Genomic DNA, 25397 nt, shown 5'->3' on the forward strand with positions numbered 1-25397 from the left:
AAAGCAAATTAAGTGATGTATTTTTTATCAGCTGGTTGGCTTAGGGGTTAGGGCTAGAAAGTAGTCACTTCATTGACGCGTGTTCGATTCTCACCACTGCTATTGCTCTTTTTCTTCTGTAATTACCAAATAAAGTTCAAAACAAGCATTAACTCTCTGGATGAGTGCTAGAAGGGTCACAATTGGACGGTAGCCTCTTACAGTGCCGGTCTTAGGTTTTTTTGGGCCCTGTGCGGAATATGCTTTTGCGGGCCCCAATGACAATAATCCAATTCAGTGGCGTAGCCAGGTACTTTGAAAGGGGAGGGGCGGCGGGGGGTCTGGGGGGGCTCCCCCAGAAAATTTTGAAAAAATACTTTGAATTTGGGACATTCTGAGAGCATGTTCAACAAAAATTTAGGTATGAATATTACTGTGAAATGGTGCTGTCCGGTGGCATAGTAAAAGGATAAGATCATGCTTTCTTTGGCATTTTTCGGAAATAAAGCTATGTCTCTACAGTATGTTGAGTCTGGATGCAACCTATTTCGTCCCCTGAAATCGTGTAACAAAATTAAATTTTGACTTATTTCGTCCCCTGAAAAGATCGAGAAATTTTGAAATGTTTGCGGCAATTCCGATCAGCGATTTCGGCTATGTCGTTTTTTTTTTCTCGATCTTTTCATGGTACGAAATATTCAGGCGACGAAATAGGTTGAATTCGTTGAGTCTCTATGTTTTCTTGTTGCGAATTCCTTTGCTGAATTCACTTGTTGAATTTTTCCTTTGAAAATGACAAAATTACTGCATTTTCTGAGTAAATTGCGGGCCCCCTAATTTGCGGGCCCTGTGCGATCGCACGGTTTGCACATCCCAAAGACCGGCACTGCCTCTTATAACACGTTCTGATTGGTTGGCGGTTGCATTGTAGTCAATTTCAGTGGCAGAATTTCGACTTGTTAAAGTGGCTACCACCTAATAATCAGTTTGACTTATTTCATTAAAGGAGTTATGATGTGAAATGTGTATATGAAATGATACTGAAAGGGAATTTTCGAAATTTTACTGAAAGCCTACAAATAAATTGTTGAAATGTTTCTGTGGCCGAGAAAGAAAAAAATTTTAAAACGTAATATCATACACACTTTTCTGATCTCGATTTTTACATTGTCTATTTTACCAATATTTCTTAAAGTGTGTTCAAACCGCCATAAAAAATTAAACTAGATGTCAAACTTCGTTTTTCCTATTGCCGATCCGCAAAGCTATTTTTATTTTAAAACCGCTTTGTAATAGAAAAAAAGGTTGAGAACCGCTGGTTTAGGCAGAAAAGATAAAAAATATGCTAGCTTTGTTTTAACCTTACAATCTCGTTACAGCAGTTAGCCTACACCTAAATAAAATGCTTTTTCATTATATCGCGTAGTTTAGCGAAGCGATTTTTTGTTATAAAACATAATAGAGTACATTTTGTACTCTCACTCACATTACTGTGGTAATCAACTACAAAAGTGCACAATGCAACAGCAAGGTGTCAACAAAGTGCCTAATTGGTGTGAGCTAAGAGCATTACGGAATTACAGACAGTTCCACTGTTTCCACCGTAAAAGGTGGTCTCATACGTGATTCTAATACTGGCCAGGGCCAGGGACTAGCCAGGGAAAACGGAGTTAGATGGTAAAGATATGTACTAAGAATGGAAAATAGAAGTTTTTTTGAAAGGCATTGCCTTTGAAGGTAGATGAGAAGAGGAAACGGGGACGTTCAAAAAGAAGATGGATAAAACAGGTGAAGAATGAGTCGGACTGAAGGAAGTAGATGCGATGGACAAGAATAGAATGAAGACAATCTCTGCAAGGAAAGAATCAGCCACCCCCACTAGCGGGACAAAACCAAATTTGGATGATGATAACACTTTCATAGTGTACAATGTTGAAAGTGTACACGTATAATGTGTAGGCCTACACTTTCAACACTGCGTAGGCCTATCACGCAAGCGCACGGAGGACCGCGGGTTGCAGGCGTCTGAATGAAGCCGATAAAACGCTTTTAACTGACTCATCTATATTAAGTGCTTGATTAAACATTAACAAATCTTAAACTGAAATTTTAATCTACGGCTGGAAAAATGTGCGATCAAAATCTTATCTACAAGGAACTGTTCTACTTCTAAAAAAATCGAAAACAAAGGTGTTTTTATCTATAGCACAACAATTTATTAACATACTTGAAACTTATATAACAGTTTGATTAACACAATTATTTCATTTAAAAATCAAAATTAGAGAACAACTTTGCACAAGGTATGGAATAGTATATACTTTAGAGTTTTTACGTTTTTAGCGGCCTGGCTTAAAAACAGACCAACATTTCTAAAAACCAAAAAGTGAAACCTTTTCAATAAATCTAACTTTAACAAAATCTTACAAGTTTAGCCATCATGCTTGAATATACAGTAAAAACATTATGCTCGATGCTTGGATGCAACCATGATAATGCGTTCATGGATGAGTATGAATTTTCTTTGCAAACAAATCAAAAATTATTTCAACGTAATTGTTCGTGAAGATCTCTTTAAACCACAGCAGGAAGGTTGATGATGCTGATGTTAACCCAACAGGCCTTTCCGAAATGATTAAAATTTAAAAATTTTTGCAACATATAGACAAAAGTTGATGATGCTGATGTTAGGAGTCCATCGAGTAGTCTCATCAGGAGTCCATCCAGCGTCCATCAAGTAGTCTCATCAGGAATCCATCCAGCGTCCATCGAGTAGTCTCATCAGGAGTCCATCCAGCGTCCATCGAGTAGTGTTAAATTGTAATGATCTTCTTCAACGCATTAATCATGTTTGATAAGGTGCGATCTTCTTTGTGAACTCCCATAATTTTATATATCTTTAATTTTTAACATTACAAACATTGGTTTTAGCTGGCTCTCACACCGGCGTGACAAGCTATGAATAAATGTTAATAATTAATGTCGGCATATATTTCAGTCCTCAAATTGTCTTGATATTGTCAAAGTATTTAATTTCTTTGTCATCATTTTGTGCGTTTGAAATATCTAGGGTTTAATAAAAGTACGAGATGTCCAACTAGGCTGAGTTTCCTGAAAAGCAAAGTATGCGTAAACAAAAGTGTTGCCAGATATTTTTCAAACTTTTCAGAAGAGTTCATATGTTACAATAGCGATAACGCAAAACTTAGTGGTGAAAACTTTTCTTAAATTAATCTCACGCGATTTTGTTATTCAGTTATCAAACCATTACGTTGCTTGCAAAGTTAACTTGTCCTACAGATAAAACTTATAATCTAAAAAGAATTTACAGGTTTCGGCATGTGAAACATGAAGCTATATGCAGATGTGGGCGTGGGCAACTTCAACTAGCCCAATTTGGCAAGAAAACCGCAAAACTGGCACCCAGACTGCATCACTTCTGGCAATAATAGTTGATTTTGCAATTATGATACAACAATGGTTCTTACTTTTCTCGTCGAGCATTGTGAGAAAATACTGCTTTCATTGATAAAAAAAAATGCAAGTTGAATTTGTATGATTTGTGTGTCTGCGGGCCAAAAATACACGATCTTGATCTTCAATATCACATAATCTCGGTGATCTTGCCCATCTCTAGCGTTATATTCTTGATGAGTAGGCTACTTTAAGTTTAGTTTGGTTAATTTGTTTTCAAATGATTAGTAATATCATCATCATCATCGGCCATGCCTAAATAAGGCGTCGGCTACCATGAGTCTCCGCAACGATCGATTGTCCATAGTTCTAAATAAGTTTTCAAAATTTTGGTTGGTCCATGTTGAAAGATTTTTGAAGATTTCCAAACGTGAATGCCCCCGGTGCCTCTAACCAGGAAGTCGCCCCATCATTGCCAAGTGTTCAATTCCGCGTTTGCGGTAGACAATAGACATGCCCGATAAATGTCATTTGCTTTTTTTTGATAGTTGTGATGAGGACGCCAGGGGTGCACCTAGAGCATCTCTACACTTCCTCGTTAGTGATCTCATCCATCCAGTGCATTGTATAATTTGTTACTAATCATTACTATAATCTGTAGCAGCGGTCGGCAACCTGCGGCTCCGGAGCCGCATGCGGCTCTTTTATCTCTGCGCTCTAGCTCACGTGATACTTTTTTTGTACTAGTTCGTGTCACATTGTGGTGCAATTATAATCAAACTGCAATAATCAATTAACTGCGTGAAATAAATCATTAAAAGAATATGCGTAGCCTATGTTATATCTGATCATGAACCGATTAGTTGTGTTTCCTAGTCATGTTAAGAGTTGACAGCTGTTAGAATGGTAACTACAAATCAGTTCTACAGGGTGCGGCCGAATAACTCAAACAAAAGGCTTTCCTGTAAGCATTAGGTTTTTGCTGTAAGCAGTCAATTTGATGGTGCGGCTCAGAGCAGGTTTTAGTTTGATGGAGACGAGACCAAATCGCTCTTTCAATGCTAAAGGTTGCCGACCCGTGAATCTATAGTAATATAATATAATAAGTAATATAATATACAGTACAGTAATATTTATGATGATGATGATGATTCTATTTGAATAAGACCTTCTGATGATCAGTACAGTAATATATTTTCTTAACCTGTATTTTTTGTGTAAGGTTTGTACGTAAAATTAGAACCTTATGCAAGATGACATAATCATAAATTGCTTTAAATCAATTTTGTGCAACGTTAGACTTCAGGCTGGCTTAAGCGGACAAGCTTAAGGCGACCATTACTTCAAAAATATTTAAAAAAATTTATTTTTTTTCTAAACGTTTAACATATCTCTATCTGGCAACACAACGCTCTCTTTGCTTGTCAAGTAGGCCATCCCGTACTTTTATGAATTCCCTGGCAATATCCTAGAAAATATGAATCGTAATATCCAGGCACATGACAAAATTTCAAAAGATTGAAAATAACTTTCTTAGACAAATATCTTTTTCTTTTGCAAAAAAATGCAAATTAAAATTAAAAATAAAGACGAGATGTTTGTGAAGTCGGCAACAAATCAAAACTTAACTGCAGTGTAACTTTCTAAACTTTTTAAAATTCTGACTACGCCTGTTACGTTGCATAATAAATTCATCCCACCAAGTAACAGTATCATCAGTCAAAGAAATCGTTTGTTGTACAGTAGCTTACAAGCTTTCTCAAACATGTAAAAAAAATACATCATAAAAATGATTTGACTCTCTCGAAAATGCATCAGGAAGTAACCTTGTGGTATGTACAGTCATTCCCATCTGAAATAAGAAATCAAGCAGTTAGAAATCACATGTTAACAAAATCGTTTGATAACAGTTTTTTGTAAAATATGCTACACGTCATACGTTCTATATTTGTCACAAACAATTTGCATAGCCCAAGCAGCGCGCAACATTTTGTGTTTTCAAATGTATGATACTTTAGTTGCGCAAGTTTTACTTGCTGTTGTAGCCGATCATTTATCCTAGAATAATCTTTTTAAACAAGCATCGCGCAACTTCTATTAACAAAACCAGGGTTGCCAGATTAAAAAAAAAAACAATTGTACATAAAAAACAACTGCTAAATTAGGAAAAAAATACCAAATGTTGTTTCAAGAGTCAATCAGCAAAAAAAAAAAAAGTCTTTGTCAGATAATGTTTTTGGATGCTTCTTTTTTTTAATGCAAGCTTAACCTGGGGGTGATTGAGCAAAAGTCTTAGTTGTCATTATAGAACAGCGAGCATTACAGTTTGCTTACCATACCAAGTCTTTTACAATCAACAATTGTTTTTCGGCAGTCGAGTGTAGCAAGAATTAACAGCGATAGGCATGTTGTTTTTTGCCCACAAGGCTGGACTCATCAGTATCGCACCACTAATTCATGCCACAAAATTCTCGATCGCTGCTGCACCGGTGATGAGCATAGTCTTATGGGCAAAACTCATGTCTATCGCTATTAACTCTTACTGCACTCGACTGTGAAAAACAGTTTTTGGTTGGAAAAGTCTTGATGGCTAGCGTGGAAGTTATAGGCTATCGTTATAATACACAGCCACGTGCTCTACGAGATCGCTGTAGAAGTAATGTCCATTAGAGCACCGTGCAGATGTTCTCACCGTTCGGCCAAGCACCGACGACAATGCAGATGCCATCATCCAAATGGCACTACTGCCAGTTTTGCAGGCTACACTATGCTTTCAAAAACTATGCAAAAGCATCATCTCCGTTCTCACTTGAGCCACTTGCTTTTTATACACACAAGGTATAAGTTAAATCCAGGTATCCCTGGTTAAATCTTCGCAACATTTGCCTGTTTTGATGCATAAGCAGTAGATGAACGACAAGTGGCTCCTCGTTCCCCAACCTGTAAGTAACATCTGCTTTAAACCAAATGAGAAACGAAACTTGTCAACCAAGAGACTCAACCCGAACGTCAGCCACAGGGGGCAAAGAACAAGTTCAAACACCCTGCCATCCTGCAGCTCAAAATTGAAGGCCACACTACAAGCAAGATGAAAGTAGTGGAGCAGCTTCCGCATACCAACCAGGCACTTGTCATCCTCCTCTCATAGACCTACTGCACCTCTGTAGATCGGCTAGTTATTTCCAATTACACGCTAGCGAGTCTACCCTAAACAGGAAGCACGGCATTGCCACGTTTGTGTATGAGAGCCGGAAGTGTCGACCAATCTCCAGCTGATGCCAAGATTGAGTGAGTGTGCATATGTATACCAGACTTCAGCTCTGTGCTACCCTTCAAAATTCTCCATCGGCTGATCTATGCTCGCGTCAATCCAATCATCGACCCACTCCTCTCAAAGGAGCAAGCTGGGTTCTGGCGTGGGAAATCCACTGTAGACCAGGTCACACTCTTGACCGAATACATCGAGGAATACTTTGAGGCAAAAAGGAAGACCGGCGCTATCTTTCTAGATCTTACAGCTGCCCACGACCCCGTATGGCACGGCGGCCATGCAAGCTGCTTTGCCTGCTTCCAAACTGACACATGGTCCATATGACCATGGAACTTGTCAGAAATCAAAGCCTCACCCTCACCACCGGTAACTCACGGCAAAACAGACTGAGACGCCTGAAAAATGGTTTCCCAAAGGGATCAGCCTCAGCTCTACTTCTCTTTTACATCTACACCCTCGACCTGCCAAGCACGGTCTCCTCAAAATACGCATACGCGGACAACCTGGCAAGTCTCCATTATTAACTTATATTAACGTCTCTGCGTTGGCTACCTGTATTGTATCTTGTACGGTTCAAAATATGTCTTATCAGTTAATGAAGTTTTCTATGGTTTAGCTCCAAGTTATCATGACACTTTACTTGTACTTAATAAATCTGCTAGAACTTTAAGTCTCAATATCAATTGCTCTTGTGTAACCCTTTATGCAAGACGCAATATGGAAATCGCACCTTCCCAGTTATTACTGCCAACGGCTGGAATTGTTTATCTATTTGCGTAGAAGAAGCTGAAGATTTAAATGAATTCAAAACTTGTTTGAAAACACTCTATTTCACTGAACATTATGACTTAAAAAATACCGTATTAACTTACTTTATCACTATCGTCATGTGCAGCGCCCAGGAGCATAATTAGTACTGTGGAATGTACAAGCTTTATTGAGTTTTATTGTAACGTGAACTGGACTCAACAATAATGATAATGAAGTATAATTTTTGAATTATACTTCCACAATTTGTTTATATGTTTAAATTTGTTTATCTTTATGCAACATTGTTCAATACCATCAACTGGAGTTATGTACTTACGCTTGCTGTGAATCTGCATTTACAATCAACAACATAGAACATTGCAAAATATACTTTAAACCCTTTCTCTAATTTTTCTTATTTAATGATCAGCAACTAGCCTCACACAGTAATTAACAGACCAGGAATAGGCTTTTGGAATCACACATTTTGCAAGATTGCTAAAACAAACACTTCAGCACAAAAAGAGTTCTAAGTCTTCTGCAAATGCTAAAACCTCAATTGCTAAGGTAACAGGGATCAGTAGTCAGTAGATGTAACAGAAAATATATTTCGCACTTGCTAGTGCATCGTCAGTTCTGATCTTGCCAGTTCTGATCAGTTTTGTATTAGCTAGTATATTGTAATGTACAATGATGTCTTTATTTTGTCATTTGTCTACAAGCAAATGCAGGAATGGCCCGTTTCGGCGAGTCCGATTTGGCAAGTTCGCTATTCGGCGACAACCTTTTTCGGTGAGTTTTCCTATTCGGCGATTTTTTGAAAATCCAACGACGGCCAAGATCAAAACTGACGATGCACTAACAAGTGCGAAATATATTTTCTGTTACATCTACTGACTACTGATCCCTGTTACCTTAGCAATTGAAGTTTTAGCTTTCTAGATATGGAACAGGGATCGTTTCAGAACAAGACTAGGTCAGAAAGCGAGGCAGACTCCGACTCAGCTCAGAGCAGTTAGCTATCCTAGAGCAGTTAGAGCAGTTAGCTAGAGCAGTTAGCAGTTAGAGCGGCCTAGAGCAGTTAGCTATCTTCTGCAAATGAGTTGAAAAGAGGATTCATCATATGATGCACACACAATGTTAGTATAGTCTTTGCTACTCAAGGCAACAAACAATGTACCAGCCTCATTTTTTAATCCTAAATCGATTTCGCTATCGCAGCATCCTCAGTATGATCATGTCAAGAGCCATGTCAACACACAATGTTGGATGTAAATATTTGCAGCATTTCTTTGGAAGCATTTAAGTCCTTGTAACATGCTTTTAGAAATATCATTCCTGCTCAAATTATTACAAATAAATCAAGCATATTTTCCCTCATTCTGGTGTGGCCTTAGTTTTGGAAGCAGAGACAACAGTAAAAATTTCTTTGCGCTTCAGCATTACTCACAGGGGTTGAGAAGCAAGTAATAGCACAGGCTACAAAGCTAAATCCTTAAGTTTGTATACTGCAAACCGAAATGCTTTTGCATCATTCGAAATACCTCCCTTTTCAAACGCAAAATGCAAAAAAAAGCCAAAATTCAAACGCAATTTCTTAAGCCAAGGCATATAGAAGCCAATTTCATCAAATTGGGCTTAAAATAACCAATCTGGAAACCCTGGTAGCGCTGGTATTGGTACATACAAAGGTAAAATATCAAACATGATCATAAATTCAACAATAAAAAAGACAGGTGGTAAGGAAAAAAAGAGTATGGTGTACGAAAACAAGAGAATAAAAAGACAGCTTTTTTAAATGTTAGTCCCACTTTTTATTCTTTGTTTCCAAAAAAAACCCCCAAATGATAAAATAAATCTCTCAAACAAAAGATTTTGTGAGACTTTGAGCAAATTATAGTTAAGGTTTAAAATAACACAAATGGAAATTGATCTGCCACATTAAATAATAAGCATTTTCTCACGACAAACTAAAAAATATGACTAAACGTGGAATAATTTGTCTTTCAAGCCATGGTTTGAACAAACATTCGACTATAATATTTTCAGAGGAATATCCCATATGTGAAAATCCAATTGATTTATCTTGAGCAGTTTTATTTATCTCAATGTACTAGTTCAGTAGAACAAACCAACCCCCTTTGAGGTCAGCTAGCCAAAATAGACCCATAGAGAAAAAATTGGCGTTAAATTGCCACAAAACAAATTTCTGTAGGCTGACAAGTTCAAAGTTTTATGTTATCGCGTTCATACTTTTACATGATCAAAACCATCTAAAGTCTTAAATAAAAGAATTGAAAAAAACAGGGTTTCAATATTTAAAACAGAATAAATATTGTATTTTACGTAGTTTCTAAAGCATGCGTTTGCATGCGAAATATAGCTGTTTAAAATAATTAATACAGATCTTTTCGCAGAGCAGAACTTGCAAAGTACTAAATTCTTAAACATTATCTTTCTTAATAGTCAATGGGAACTCCCAAGAATCCTTTCTCAGAAACAGAAATGGATAGCACTGCAAACAAGTTCTATACATAATGTCTAATTTAGGTTTAAATAATAAAAGCATCATGCACAAGTTCCAGCTGATTATGACAGTAAATAATCCGTGCTACAAACTATCGATCATGCGGTTTTACCTTATATTTTTTCTGCAACGATTTTCTGTAAAGAAATACAATTATTGTGGAAAAGATTATAATATAATACTGTAACAATTATAATCTTTTTATTTAATTTGCTTTTAAATACAATTTTTTTTGTATTTTTATCACTTTGGTAACCTTTTTAGTGAAATAATTGCATTCGAATCCCCAAAAATTTATTCCAATTGTAGGCTAACTTTTGCGAAACCTTTGGAAAATAATACAGAAAATACATTTAATTTTGGAAAAAAAACTTATTTTCTGAATTCTACAGAAAAATATAACATTTTAACCCTATCTGTAGCGACACGGGCTTTATGAGGACGCCCCACTCTAGTACTGAAATATTTCACAGAAGGAAATATGCTAGAAATGTGAAATTTCTTGACTTTTTAGTTTTTATTCTTTGCAAATTTTCTAAACCTAAACTGGTCATTTTTCTACCTTCCTGCCCTTCACAACAAGCATTTCGTCTCAGGTGGCTAGACATTTTTGTGCAATGCTAGTTATATACATGTTAATGTTAGTGCAATATAAATGTTAGTGCAATTACTTTAAAATGTAAGATTTAATTTCTATACGCACAATACACATGGCTATTATCTTGCAAAATATGTTGGCTATGGGATTTTCATAGCTCCAGTTATTAGCGATTAATTAGCACGGGGCTAAAATAGCCCGTGACGTGCTTTCCGTGTACGAAAACAGCTCGTATTAAGATGGGTTAAAGAAGATATAAACACATTTATCCTGCAACTTTTAAGCCAAACATTTATAAGGTTTTTGATGAGTAGCGTAGCCAGAAATTTTGAAAGGGGGGGTGTGATGAGACATTTAATAACCAATTGAGGCTTTTATTCACTGAAATATAGAAATACAAAACAATAAGAACTAAAGACAAACTGATAGCATTAGGTAACGTAGTAGGCATACAACACAAACTTCTACTGTAACATATAGTTTCAAACACAAGACTGCGACGCTCTGGCAAAGCAGTTGAAAGGAAAGAATGCTTGTGGTGCCAGAGGCATCGCGCTTCTTAATCAAGCAGCAGATGGCATAACTACCAAACACAAATTGCAGATGTTGTCAAGACGTAAATACCACATTCTTCTCTCCTTCATCTTCGGAACACCATCTTCGAATAATACAATAACAAATTGACAAAACGATATAATAACAAACAGATACATTTCATACATGATAAATAAATGCATTACCTACAAGCACCTCAAACATCGTATATATTGTGACCATATCTTTCAGGTGGTCTAGTTACTCTAGAAGAACGTCTCGGGTGCGTAGAAATGGTTAAGGGAGATTTAGTCATTTCATGATTAGATTCCGAAGAAGTATGAGCATCTGCATCAATATCTGGTGTAAGATTTTGCTGTGTACCTGCGGTTTCTGGTGAAGGGTTTTGTTGTGTACATGGAGGTTCTGATGTACGATTTTGTTGTGTGAGTGAAGTTTGAGAGGGAGATTCAGAAGGAGTAGAAATCATGTTATCATTGTTTGATCCTTTTCTAGGTGTTGGGGCAAGATCGTTGGTTGAGACGGAAGATTCCCGACCATTGGGAAATCGCACATGGGCGAAACTCGGGTTTGCGTCCAATAGCTCGACCTCTTCCACAAGCGGATCGCTTTTATTTCGGACAAAACGTCGGAGTAGGACTGGTCCTGGCTGGATAAGCCAGCTAGGAAGAGATTGACCGAACATACTTCGACGACTAAACCCCAGAAATCGTTCGTGGGGAGTGGTGTTGGTTGCAGTGCATAGGAGAGATCGTACTGCGTGCAGAGCTTCGGGTAGAACTGCCTCCCAGCAGCTCTCAGGCTGGTCATACGTTCTTAACAAGAGTTTGACAGTTCTCCAAACAGTTTGGTTAATTCTTTCACATTGAGAGTTGCCGGTAGGGTGGTATGGTGTACTCCGACTACTCGCAATTCCTCTGTCTGAAAGATATTGCTTGAGATCTTGAGACATGAATGAAGAGCCTCGGTCGCTGTGGATATACAATGGATGACCAAATAAAGAAAAGAGTTGACCAAGGCATCGAATAACAGTGGGCGAAGTCATGTCTTTACATGCAAATGCGAAAGGATAGCGACTATATTCATCAACAACAATCAACATATACTTATTCCTGCCATCGAATGGTCCTTTAAAGTCAATGCTAAGTCTTTCCCATGGTCTCATCGATTTAATCAACAATTCGGCTGGTTTACGATAAAATCGAGGTTTTAATTCAGCGCAGACTTTGCAGTGCAAACAAACATATTTGACATCTTCCATAGAAAAAGGCAGATTTTTAGTGCGAATGAAATGGGACAAACGTGTAATGCCAGGGTGCCCAAGTTTTTCATGGATTTTGGTAAGATCGGGCGAGTTAGAAGATAGGGTACACGCTCTGGATAACGCATCTGGAACTAGATTGCTTTTACCGGGTCGATGCAAGATGTCGTAATCGAAATTTCCCAATTCGGCACGCCAGAGCTGGATTTTGTTGTTTTTAATTTTACCTAGTCGTTTTGGGTCAAACATGAAGGAAACGGCCCTTTGATCTGTCAGAAGTGTAAACTTGCGGCCATGTAATAAATGGCTCCACTTTCTAACCGCATCCATGATAGCCGAAGCTTCTTTTTCTACAGTTGAATAGTTTACTTCGCAACGAGAAAATGTTCTAGAGTGAAAGGCAACAGGTTGCCCTCCCTGATTTAAAGTGGCAGCTAAGGTATGCTCCGAAGCGTCGCACTCCACTACAAATGGAATTCCTTCTTTGACACTGGTGAGGCAAGCAGATGCAAGACCCTCACGTAAAGTTTCGAAGCTTTTAATAGCGTCAGAGGGTAGAGGAAAAGAAGATGATAGATTGGATTGTACTAAAGGTCTAACCTTTTCAGAGAAATCAGGTACCCATTTGGCATAGTAAGAAAACATTCCCAAAACCCGTTGTAATTCTGGTTTAGATTTCGGCAAGGTAAGTTCGAGCAAGGGTTTAAGGCGTTCGGGGTCCGGTTTGATTTTACGGCGTGAAAGTCTATAACCCAGTAAGTCAATCTCATTACGAGCAAAAACACATTTCGATTCATTAAAAGTTAAGCCCTCGGCTTTAGCTGCAGCAAACAAGGCGTTTAATTTCGCGTCATGATCTGCTCGATCATTGCCACACACAGTTATATTATCAAGATAGGCATAGGTGTCAGTCAAATTATGCTTTTCGATCAGTTTGTCAACAATTCGTTGAAAAAACGACACACCGTTAGTAACACCAAATGGTAAACGCGTGAATTGAAATAATTTTCCTTCGGCTTCAAAAGCCGTAAATGGGCGGTCAGCAGGACAAAGCGAAATTTGATAATAAGCGGATTTTAAATCTAAAGTGCTAAACACAGATCCTTCTGCGATTTTCGCAATTTGATCACTTATTTTAGGAAGCGGATAAGCATCAAGTAACGTAAATCTATTTATAGTTTGCGAATAGTCAACAACCATTCTTGGTTTATGTCGTCCATCTCTTGCAACCAGCACTTGCGCTCGCCAAGGTGAATAAGAAGGTTCGATAATTTCCTCGGACAAAAGTTTGCTTACCTCCTCCCGGATGAATTTACGATCTTCTTGATTGAAATTCCGAGACTTAGTAGCGATGGGCTTGGAGTTAGGTTCCAAACTTTGAAATAAACGAGGAGATTCCATGGTTGAGGCAGATACTCCGCAGTAAGAGTCTCCGATCACTAACTTTCTTTGTGATCCATCAAGCTTGAACACAACTTCTTCATGCTGGTTTAGAAAACCTTGGCCTAGTATGATGTCGGCACAAAGTTTTGGTACTACTCCAAAGACGACGTTGGCATACTTTCTCTCTTGAAGTTTGACGTCAGTACACACTTTCCCCAGTACTTGTGCAGTGAGTTGGTCCGAAGCCATTGAAACTTTAGATGGCTTGCCTTGAGGTTGCAGTTTAATAAATTTTGCAGCTTTGGCACTCATGAAGTTGTCGGATGCACCTGTGTCCAGCAAGCAATCGAAATCCACCCCTTTAATTTGTGTACGTAGTGTGGTTTTGTTTAAGCATTCTGGGACTGTACCAAGAACAGAATACAAGTGAGATTTTTCAGCATCATCATGGGCTGTGTTGTCATCGTCAAGTGGGGACTTCTGGCCTGCAAATGGTATTGCAGCTGCTTTCCGAAGGTTGTTTTGGCAAACACGTTGAAAATGACCGATCTTGCCACAAGCATTGCAAAGCTTGTCTTTCGCTGGACAGAAGTATCTGCCACCGGTATGGAGATTACCTCCACAAAAAAAACACTTGCGCTTTGTGCATCGGTTAGAAACTGTAGGTTTCATTGTTGCCGTTTTCACATCGCTGCTGGATTGCTTAGAAATGGATGAAGCACGCTGGGGTGAATTAGTTAAATAAGAATTTGAGTGTTTTTTGGCTTGGTCCAGCATTTGAGCTTTTCTAATGGCAGTTGGTAAATCCAATTTTTGCTCTTCAAGTAATCTCTGTCGAATTGTATTGGAGTTGATGCCATTAATAAAAGCGTCTCTTGTAATTTCGTCTTTTTAGGTCTCGGCGTCTACGTTTTCGAATTCGCATTCTCTTGCTAGTTGACGTAATGCGTGAATGTATTCATCGATGGTCTCTTCAGGATTTTGAACTCTGGTCATTAATAAATGTCTAGCAAACACAACATTTTTCTTTTTATGATAAGCATTGTCGAGTGCTGTCCTTGCTGCGGCGTAGGTCCCTGCATCTGCGATGAAGGCGTAGGTTCTGTGTGAGAGTGAGTTTGCTAGTAACCCCAGCTTGTCGATGTTTTCTTGATTTCCTTCGTTTCTTTCAACCGCAGTTAGAAAAGTTTCAAAAGTTTTTTTCCAGTGATCGTATATTTTCTTTGCTTCGGGCTCCTCTGGAAGGAGTTCCAGTCTGTTGGGTCGCAGCAACTTATCCATTAATACAAGTGAATAAAATTGTGATGAGACATTTAATAACCAATTGAGGCTTTTATTCACTGAAATATAGAAATACAAAACAATAAGACTAAAGACAAACTGATAGCATTAGGTAACGTAGTAGGCATACAACACAAACTTCTACTGTAACATATAGTTTCAAACACAAGACTGCGACGCTCTGGCAAAGCAGTTGAAAGGAAAGAATGCTTGTGGTGCCAGAGGCATCGCGCTTCTTAATCAAGCAGCAGATGGCATAACTACCAAACACAAATTGCAGATGTTGTCAAGACGTAAATACCACAGGGGGTTTTGACAGCCGGCAGGCTTGTCGGATTGGTAGTGTTCGTCTCGCTATCTTGCTTTCTGTTTCCCTCTTTTGCGTTTATTGTCAAGCTATTCAGTAGCTCTTCTTGTCCATCTTTTGTCAGTTGTTCGCATAATATGTCCTGCCCAATTCCATTTTAAACTTTTTATTGTTTGAATGATATCTTTGATTTGTGTTTGTTGTCGTATCCATTTGGCTGGTTTCCTGTCTTTCCATGTAATGCCTGAGAGTATTTTTTCATGTGATCTTTGCGCAGTGCGTAGTTTGAGTGTTAGTGCTTTCGTTAAGTTCCATGTTTCTGCTCCGTATGTCATTGTTGGGAGAATGCATTGATTATATACTTTTCTTTTCATTGAGATCGGTAATTTACTTTTAAATATTGAGCTTGCTCTTCCAAATGGCTGCCAACCAAGTGCAATTCTTCTTTTAATTTCTTCTTCTTTATCAGGTGATGTGGTTACTATTTGGCCAAGGTATGGGTGTTTGTTTACGTTTTGGAGATTGACTCCATCTAATGTAATATTTTAGTGAAGCAAGATCATGATAGCAGTATTCCAGGCTTCCGGAGTCTTTCCCTGCTGAAGGCTTTCAGTGAAGAGGTTTGCTAGCCTTTTCAATATGGTCTCTCCAGCATCTTTTAGAAGATCATTAGTGATGTTGTCTGGTCCTAGAGCTTTTTGTGTTTTTAGAGCATCTTATCCTGTCTAACTCTAACCAATTTAGTTTATTGCTACGGGTGCCAGAAAAGCGACATTCTCCTGTCGTGATATTTACCTTCTTGTTCGAGAGTCGTTCGGTCTGTTCTGTTTTAAAGACTGTTTTTGAAAGGCTACAAAATTGAACGAGTTAAATATGTATTTTTTTTAATCAGAGTTACAAGCTCTTACTCTGGAAATTGAGAATTACTTATCCTGTCTAACTATAACCAATTTAGTTTATTTGACGGTGCCAGAAAAGCGACATTCTCCTGTCGTGATTTTTACCTTCTTGTTCGAGAGTCGTTCGGTCTGTTTTGTTTTGAAAGGCTGTTTCGTCCTTTCCGTCTGTTTTTAAATGGAAATTATTTTGGTTTATTTACAGTACGTTGCGAGTATTTTTCAATTCCTCGCCTCATTTCATAATGTAGTGCCTTTTTATCAGTAATATGGTGGGAGGTATGCAAGAGGAACGGTCACACAGTCATGTCGCTTCAGAAATACGGATGTGGTAGACTAAGTTCCGTGAGAGTGGCATTTGTTAACAGGAAGCGTGGCTTAAATTCCGTGAGAGCAGAATTTAGGTTTTGAATTTGCACAGTTGCAAAGCATTTGCAAATTAAAATTCTCCGAGGTATCGGCCAATGTTCTAATAATTTGAATTTGATGGTTAAAAACATGGTAAATATTACACATTTACCACAGTATGTCTTGAAAATTCAGTACAAGAGTGAGTAATTTTACTGTTTTTTTAACATTGAATTACAGTATATTTATTACTATTGTACTGCGATTTGGCGAAACTAATTATTTTTATTTGACTTAATTCTTGTAGACTGGTAATTTATTAATGACGGCGAAGTAAACGGCCACCATCATCATATAATAGGTCATACTCTTCACCCGTGACATTAAGGATTGCTTTGAAGCAAAAAAGAAGGCCGGCGCTGCCTTTTTAGATCTCACAGCTGTTTACAACTTAGTACAGCACCGCACCTCGGTATAGCACCGCTGCTTCGCCTGTTTCCTGGCCGACATAGGGTCTATATGATCATGTAACTTGTCAGAAACCAAAGCTTCACCCTCACCACCAGTAGCAATTCACGGCGAAGCAAACTGAGACGCATGAAAAATATTTTCTCACAGGGATAGGTCCTGGCTCCACTTCTTTTCAACATCTACACCCACGACCTGCCCATGGTCTCAGCAAGATACACATATGCAGACGACCTGGCAATTCTCCACTTTACAGTGGTAAAATCTAGAAAACACCTTGAACCAGGACATAAAAACCCTCTCAGCTTATCTACAGAAATGGCGACTGAAACACAGCGAAACTGAACTGTGGCAGCAGATTTCCATCTTTTTATTAAAACTTTAAATGCCATACATTCAAAAAGCTGACAGTAAGCAGAATGTCTGGAACAATAGAAAATTTGTCCCTCAAATCAAAATACCTTGGAGTGACATTAGACAGATTGCTCAAGTATCGCAGTTCAGTTCAGTTGTTTTTATTTCTAACCATCATATCAAAACAATACACGTCAACATAGCAAAGGTCGAGAAAAAGGTAGAAGCGACAAAACGCGAACGTTAAAACGTGCTTGTGATCGAAGTAAGTTATTGAGTTGAAAAAAATTTGGCACGGTCGCAACACCTTCAGAAAAATTTAAGATATAAAGGGAAAATAAAAAAAAATGTTACGAAACAAATAAACATATATAGGCTATAACGTTATTAGCCTACATAACTTTAGCTGATATATTGAAGATTTGTATGGACAGTTGCTATGAAGATCGGCCAATGTGCAACAAACTGTCATCGCGCGTTGCGCCACTCAAGCACCTGGCAGATTCCAGCTGGGGAGCGTGGGCTGACACTTTGCAAACATCAACCTTAGTCCTTGTCCACTCCTCAGCAGAGCACTGTGCACCTGTTTGATACCGCAGTGTTCACTACCACAACATCGACACTGCTTTTAACAGCGCCCTGCGAACAGTGACCGGATGTCTGCGTTCCACGCTATTGGACAATCTTTCAATTCCTGCTGTCATCCAAGTTGCTGAGCTTTGTCGCGAAGAAGTCGCTCTGTTTCTCGATCGACGGGTATTGGAGATAAACCTTCTTCTTCACTCCAACCCAGACAGCCACTATATTTGATCCATATCCGGTCAGATCCGTATCCTATCAAGTAGAAATCTGAACAAGATGAAGTGGCTATCTGAGAAGGTCTTTGCTCTTGCAAACAAGCACCTCCGTCGATTGAAATCAAGACACCCATTTGTGCCGACTTTAATCAACTTTAATCAACGCCGCTCAACTTTAATCAACGGTGCGGTTAATTGGGCGGACTACAAATGGGAATCTGAATGAAAGTCAAAAACCACCAGAGTCTGTTCGTTAATCTCCGACACCCGTCCCATCGGCCTGACACTACTAAGACAGGCATGGGTGCGCCTCAACCGTCTTCGCTCTGAAGTCAGGGTTATCTGCTCAATCATGTACCTATATGGAATGGCCTCTTTCTCTTCTTGTGAATATGGTGCTGAGGAACAGACCGCAGACCACATCATGAATGACTGTACCATCTTCAATCCACCTAAAGGAGTGGAAAGTATGCGTGTCTTGGATGATGAAACTAAAGTCAGGCTGCTCTCTGGTAACTTTACCGTGTCGTCCGGGAACATCGTGAATCTGGGGTGATAAAAGGATATAGACCCTCGGTCCCGGATGCTCTCGCGATGATGAAGAAGATCATATGGTAAGCTACTACAACTTTAATAAAATAACTAAATTAAGAATCATAAAAACACTGACCGGAAAGGAATAAACGAAGAGAATGATGAAGATTACGACCAGGATGAAGAAAAGGATACCAAGGATAATCCATTTGTACTTTCTCCAAATAATATAACGGAGTGATTTGAGAGGTGAACTGAACCAGGCAAACGAAGTGGCCGGCCGCCTAAACCCAATGAACAAAAGTATTGTTTATCACTTTAATGCAATTCAACAACAACATTCTTAAGTGCTAATCACTGACTTTGGTTTATCTAGTTTCGGGTTCAGGTTCGGTTCATCTTGACCTTGACCGGCTGGGCGCTCTTCGTGTTCTTCTTCTGTGACGATTTCCAAAGACATTTCGAGTTTTCCCTGAAAATAAAATTGCAATTCACTTTTTGCCGTTGATACAAATTGAAGGTCAAGTTAATTCTCAATTCTCACAACCCACAACAACAAAAATCACATGCTAATGCACATGGAAACACATTACTACAGCAATGTCGGTGAGCACAACTAACAAGATGCTATTGTGTATTGAAATTTTGCATTAAAACAGAAAGACTTACCATTAGCAGCATTGCAAAATAAACAAAATGATTCAGCAAGTTGCAGCAGTTGGTGCTGAATTAACATGTAAGCTTATGAGACAGCAGCACAAAGCCCAAAATATTTGGTCAATACATTAATGAGATTATAAGCAAATACTGGCTCATAGTTTGCTTATGATTTAAAAAAGTAACATCTCTGCCCAAATCATATTGACGAGATTAGTTTATCAAGTTATTAGTGTCAATCAGATTGTGCTATCTACAGCACATGTTGAGTCTTGAGAAGTTGCACGGCTTTGCGGAGAAAGCATTCAAGCCATTTAGTAAACGCTGCATTCAAGGTTTGTGTGATTACTGCTAGTTTTCTTTTTCCGTCTTCTATCTTGTAAAGAGGCCACCATCCTTTCAGAAGTTTCTGGTCGAACATTGATATCATGTCCATATTGCAGTTGCCTTGCAGATCTGGAATGTTACCAAGTGTGCAGGTTCGTCGAAACTTTGAGCACTTTGGCATTCTGTTTAATGGAAGAGATATTTCACCTGTACAACAAGTAAAATTTACTTTAAACTTTCACCAAAAGTCAAGCAACTGTCAAGATTGAATGAATTTCGAATAATATGTAGTATCAGGTGAAACAATATAACTATTTGCTCAGAAATTTGTAGTGTAAGAAAGCTTACTAATGTACTCGTTAGGCTTGAACACGTCGTTGTCCCAGGCTTGCAAATTTAAGACAGGCGGAAACTTGGTCACTGTTTTGTCCAAACTCCACAAGTGTTCTTTCTTAGATACGTAGTGCAAACGTTCTTGAGGCAGGTAATCGAACGGGAAGACAAATCTCCAGTTGAACATTCCCGTTCCATCTAGCGATCTACAAGTTATCTCAAACAGCTTAGTAACTAGAGGTCTAGGTGGTAATTGAATGTGGCGGTGCACGCAAGAAACCTGTAATGAACGTCGGTCTTTTCCTGATCATGTTCCAATCCACTGATCCATCCTTTAAAGTAAATGTCGCTCATTTTATCGCCAAGTATTGAAGTGTCCATCATTGGGATGTCACTACAATTCCATATAATCACCCGAACAAAATGTCTAAAAAATAGAACAAAATAAATCTTTAGATACAAATACAATCATAGAATCATACAAATAGAACCATAGAATCCTTCATCAGACCACACAAAGACTCAGCCAAATTTCAACTTAAACGAGGTGTTAGGCAAGGAGACACCACCTCTCCTAAGCTTTTCACAGCATGCTTACAAGAAACTTTCAAAAATTTAAATTGGGAAGAAAAAGGTATCAAAGTAGATGGCGAATACCTATCCAACCTCAGGTTTGCTGATGACATCATTTTGATATCTTCAATACCCAATGAACTCCAAACAATGTTGACTGAACTCGACGAGACAAGCAAAGAGGTCGGTCTCAAAATGAATTTGACTAAAACACAAGTTATGTTCAATCACTATGTCAAAAGAAACCAAAACATCACATTAGATGGAGCCAATCTCCAAAACGTAAACAAATACACATACCTTGGCCAAATAGTAACCACATCACCTGATGAAGAAGAAGAAATTAAAAGAAGAATTGCACTTGGTTGGCAGCCATTTGGAAGAGCAAGCTCAATATTTAAAAGTAAATTACCGATCTCAATGAAAAGAAAAGTATATAATCAATGCATTCTCCCAACAATGACATACGGAGCAGAAACATGGAACTTAACACTAGAATTACCGGAATTTTTTACACCCTAGAATTACCACGGTGTCCTATAGGACACCTTCAGTAATGCAGCGTTTTTCTGTCTAACTGCTAGTGTTTTGACTATTATTATGCATTATAAATGAAAGAAGTTTCCCAAGAAATACATTTGCATGCAACTTGTATTGTTGAAAACCTATTTCGAATAAAAAAGCTTAAGAAATAAGCACTTTATGGGACGCGATTTAGCAATCTTAGACTAGCCTACAGATGTAAAAGAAACATAAATGAGTACACTTGTGACCAGCCATATATTTAATGCATCACAGCAGGCGCGGATCTAGGAGTTTTTTTTGGGGGGGCCAGAAAATTTGAAAATGAATTAAAAAGTAATAAAAAGATAAAACAGATATGAACAATCAATGGCGTAGCCAGGAATTTGGGGGGTTTTGACGGCGTGTTTGCCAAAGGCGACACCCAGCGGCGGGGGATCTGGGGGGCCACCCCCAGAAAATCTTGAAAAGTTACTTTAAATTTGGTGTATTCTGAGAGTATTTTCAACAAAAATATGGGTATAAATATTCCTGTAAAATGGTGCTATCCGGTGGCATAGCAAAAAGATAAGATCATGTTTTCTTCGGCATTTTTTCGGTAATAAAGCTAAGTCTCTATGTTTTCTTGTTGCTAATTCCTGGCTGAGATGTTTGAATGTTTGGTATTGGCAAAACTCGCTCTTTTAATGCAGTTTCGCTTAAAATTAGGCAAACTTTGTTTTAGAGACATAGAGACTGAAAGCATCATTCTCAATATCGTGACGTCACACGTGCCAAAGGAGGGGGGTTGTAAGTCCGCTGTGGGACTAATATCAGCTGTTTAGAAGCATATCAAGCTATTCAACAATTTCTCACAAAATTTCGGGGGGGGCCGGGCCCCTTGTCCCCCCCATAGATCCGCGCCTGCATCACAGTATCATTTGCAACACCCGCTGAATTTCACAAAAACAAGTTTTGAATCATTTTTCGAACACTTTCCACAGGTAGGATTCTGACACTTGGAACACGTAAATGTCGTTGCATTGTTACAGCCTCTTCTATAGCATTTCCTGCGTTTTCTTGATCCAGATGTCATGACAATAGTCGTGTTGTTTTGTAGTTGGTGGCACAAACATTCAATGAGCTCGAGTATAAAGTCTCTTCGTGATATATGGTGACCAGTCGACTTGATAAAAAGGGTACATGCGTTGATTGCCGCTATATCGAGAATGTTACCCCTTACAGCTAATGACCACTTCCTGGAAACTGATCGCTTACGGTACTGTACAAACGAGTCATTTGATCAAAAACGTCGACGCCGACTTTGTTCTCATTGTAGAAACCGATCACACATGGCTTTTTGGCATCCGCGGTGGTATCCACGTCTGGCGTAGAATGCATGGTGGATAACAGACAGACTGTTTTTTAGCTTTTGGTTGGTACTTTACATAGGTACTATCGTGTGTGAAATGTACAACAAAACCTTGCTGTTGCTGTGTTGCAAATCAAAGACTTGCTGTTGCGTCATAATGAGTGAGTTTCGAATGGTAACTATTGATAGCAAAAGAGATTTAAATTTAAAATAAGGTTATTAAGCCAATACAGTGTAAAATGCTTTCTGGTGTCCTATAGGACACCATGGTAATTCTAGGGTGTAAAATCAACAATGCGATATAATTTCTTGAACAAATATCCTTGGAATTCGGGAAACACGGTAACATTATGTCAACTAAATTTTGTTAAAAGTCAAGGAATTTCAGAACAAAAGCTCTTAAACCTAAGCGGCAATTGCAGATTAAAGAAGACCTGGTGTCCTATAGGACACCTTGGTAATTCTAGTGTTAACGAAAGCACTAACACTCTAACTACGCAATGCGCAAAGATCACATGAAAAAACTCATCAGAAAATACTCTCAGGCATTACATGGAAAGACAGGAAACTTGCCAAATGGATACGACAACAAGCACAAATCAAAGATATCATTCAAACAATAAAAAGTTTAAAGTGGAATTGGGCAGGACATATCATGCGAACAACTGACAACAGATGGACAAGAAGAGCTACTGAATGGATACCGCTTGACAATAAACGCAAAAGAGGGAAACAGAAAACAAGATAGCGAGACGAAATCTACCAATCCGACAAACACTGGACACAAACGTGCAAAGACAGACAAAATTATAAAGATATGGGGAAGGCCTTCATCTTGCAGTGGAACAACAATGGCTGACAGTGATGATGATGAATGAAATCTTTAAGATTGTATATTTTAAGCACATTGAACAGGAATAGCTTACCTGGAGGGTTGCCTTGGTGAAATATTGAAAGGATCTTTAGGGTCACCTTGATCCTTTGGAAACAGATCAATCCACATGTGAAGCCTTCCCTGAAAAGTAAATTAGTTGCTGATTACTTGTTGATTGTTGACTTATAAAGTGTCATTGGACAATTTTCTCTCTATAAACAAAATCTCTATTTTGGGATACGTTTTTCAAAATCGCAAGCGGAGTGTAGCTTATTTTGCTTGATTACTACCGAAAAATGAGACATAGAACACTTATGGGCTCAGCCATCGAATATTCCATCCACAAATTACACTAACCAACAAACAAATTTTGGAAAGAAGTATGAGAGCAATTTGAGATTATAACAAGAATCCTGATTCCGCAACTGCAATCAGTTTTTTGAGATATTTGACAATAAAAGTATTTTTAAAATCTTACCAAAATCTTATAAGTCACAGCGATTACGGAACTAGTCCACAACAGGAGTATTACCCTAACCACCCAAAGCGGAAAACTGAGTAGACTGTGGTGCCTCAAAAACGAAGGTCAGTCTTGACACCCCTCCTTTTCAACGTCTGTATGCACGACCTACTATCTACAACATCTGACAAATACGCATATGCTGATGACTAGGCCATCTTGCACTCTGCAAAAGACTGGAAAGCATTAGTAACGACATTGAGCTAAGACATGACGACTATATCAGGATAGCTCCATCAATGGAAACTGAAGCTCAGTGAAAGTAAAATGATGACAGCTGTAAGATATTTTCTCTTCACTTTCTAAGTTTTGAAGTTCACGTGTTTACGAGTGATAATATATTGATAAATGCCCTCTTTGACGGCATAGCAGCTTTCTCCTGGCGATTCATCAACCGCAAATGATGTACTGGAAAGTTGCTTAGCTTAAAACAATATAGAAAAAACACTTTATTTTGGAAAACATTTTGGTGATTTCATGTGCCCTTGCAAAACACGGTGCCTCCAAGTTTATTGTGACGTAACGATTTATTGAAATCATCGCCCCTTGGGATTGCCTACAGAAACAACATTCCATGATTTCATCGAAAATATTGTGTTCGATTTGTAGCTTCTTTATTATAATTTGGGAATTTCAAAACATGTAAAAATTTATCTTAAATAGGCGCACTTGTGCCTGAAATATTATCAGACAGTTTGTAGCCAACGTTGGGCAAAAGTTCTGTTCATCTGTGAACTTGGGTTGTTTTGTCAGCCAGTTCGGACTTATTTAGTAAGTCGAGATTTGTAGAATTCGGACAAGCAGCTTTAAAGAGATTGCTTCAATGTGAGTACAAATTGTTTGCTTATTTGTAAATTTGGCTGTTGCTTTGTGTTAAAACGTCTGACATTTCAATCATTCTTGTACGCTTGTTCACTTGTACGCTTGTTCACTTAAAGAAGGCTTGCTGACACAGTTTTATTGCGCATTATCTACGTATCGTAACGCGTTATTTTTAGTTGTTATAGCTGAATTGTAACCGCATTGGAATCCTGTGTAAAGAATTTCAGACTGTAGCTGTTGCCGAAATTCACCGGCTTACTTGGCAAAAATTGGTATGGACATTTTAATTATGTGAAATTTATTGCTGATTTAATGTATTGTTATTCACACTATCTGTCCGTAAAGCGCTAAAGGTCGACGCATATTCACGATGGATGTAGCAATGTAAAAACTCACATTAATCATTATTGCCTTCAATGCCTTGTAGTTTTAGGCAAATGCGTGATTTGTGCTTTTATGTTATTTCAGAAAACGACTTCTCTTGTCACTGTTCCTGTTCTGTTCACTCGGAATTGTGGTTTGAGAGATTGTTGACAAAAATATCAAGTATCATTGTAATTTCGCTCCAATTTAATAAACTATTTCCATTTATATTCGACAACAGTCGGATTGCCTTTGCGGTCGAGCCAAGTGATAGAGGATAATATCACATCAGCAGTTTTCCATCTCAACAACAGGGAGGCAAAGCGTGACAT

General features: G+C 38.4%; 1 protein-coding gene across 5 annotated transcripts in view; it reads right to left on the reverse strand.

Annotated features, from left to right (window-relative positions):
• Positions 1-2190: 2190 nt before the first annotated feature.
• The window catches only part of LOC145775695 (myoferlin-like), a 213718-nt gene continuing 190511 nt past the window's right edge, over positions 2191-25397 (reverse strand). For 2 of the 5 annotated variants that reach the window (XM_082587039.1, XM_082587043.1), the window contains 7 exons: positions 23413-23501; positions 20321-20467; positions 20056-20246; positions 19730-19914; positions 19086-19195; positions 18860-19007; positions 2191-5245 (listed from right to left, as the gene is read on the reverse strand). In XM_082587039.1, coding sequence (XP_082443165.1) covers positions 5153-5245; positions 18860-19007; positions 19086-19195; positions 19730-19914; positions 20056-20246; positions 20321-20467; positions 23413-23501 — 963 coding nt within the window. In that variant the 3' untranslated portion in view covers positions 2191-5152. Of the gene's footprint in view, positions 5246-10053; positions 10079-17223; positions 17315-18859; positions 19008-19085; positions 19196-19729; positions 19915-20055; positions 20247-20320; positions 20468-23412; positions 23502-25397 lie in introns of those variants that run through there. The other 3 variants (XM_082587040.1, XM_082587042.1, XM_082587041.1) reach the window with 3 other exon arrangements.

This window comes from Aplidium turbinatum, chromosome 8 (genome assembly GCF_918807975.1).
Source record: "Aplidium turbinatum chromosome 8, kaAplTurb1.1, whole genome shotgun sequence".
Classification (NCBI taxonomy): Eukaryota; Metazoa; Chordata; class Ascidiacea; order Aplousobranchia; family Polyclinidae; genus Aplidium; species Aplidium turbinatum.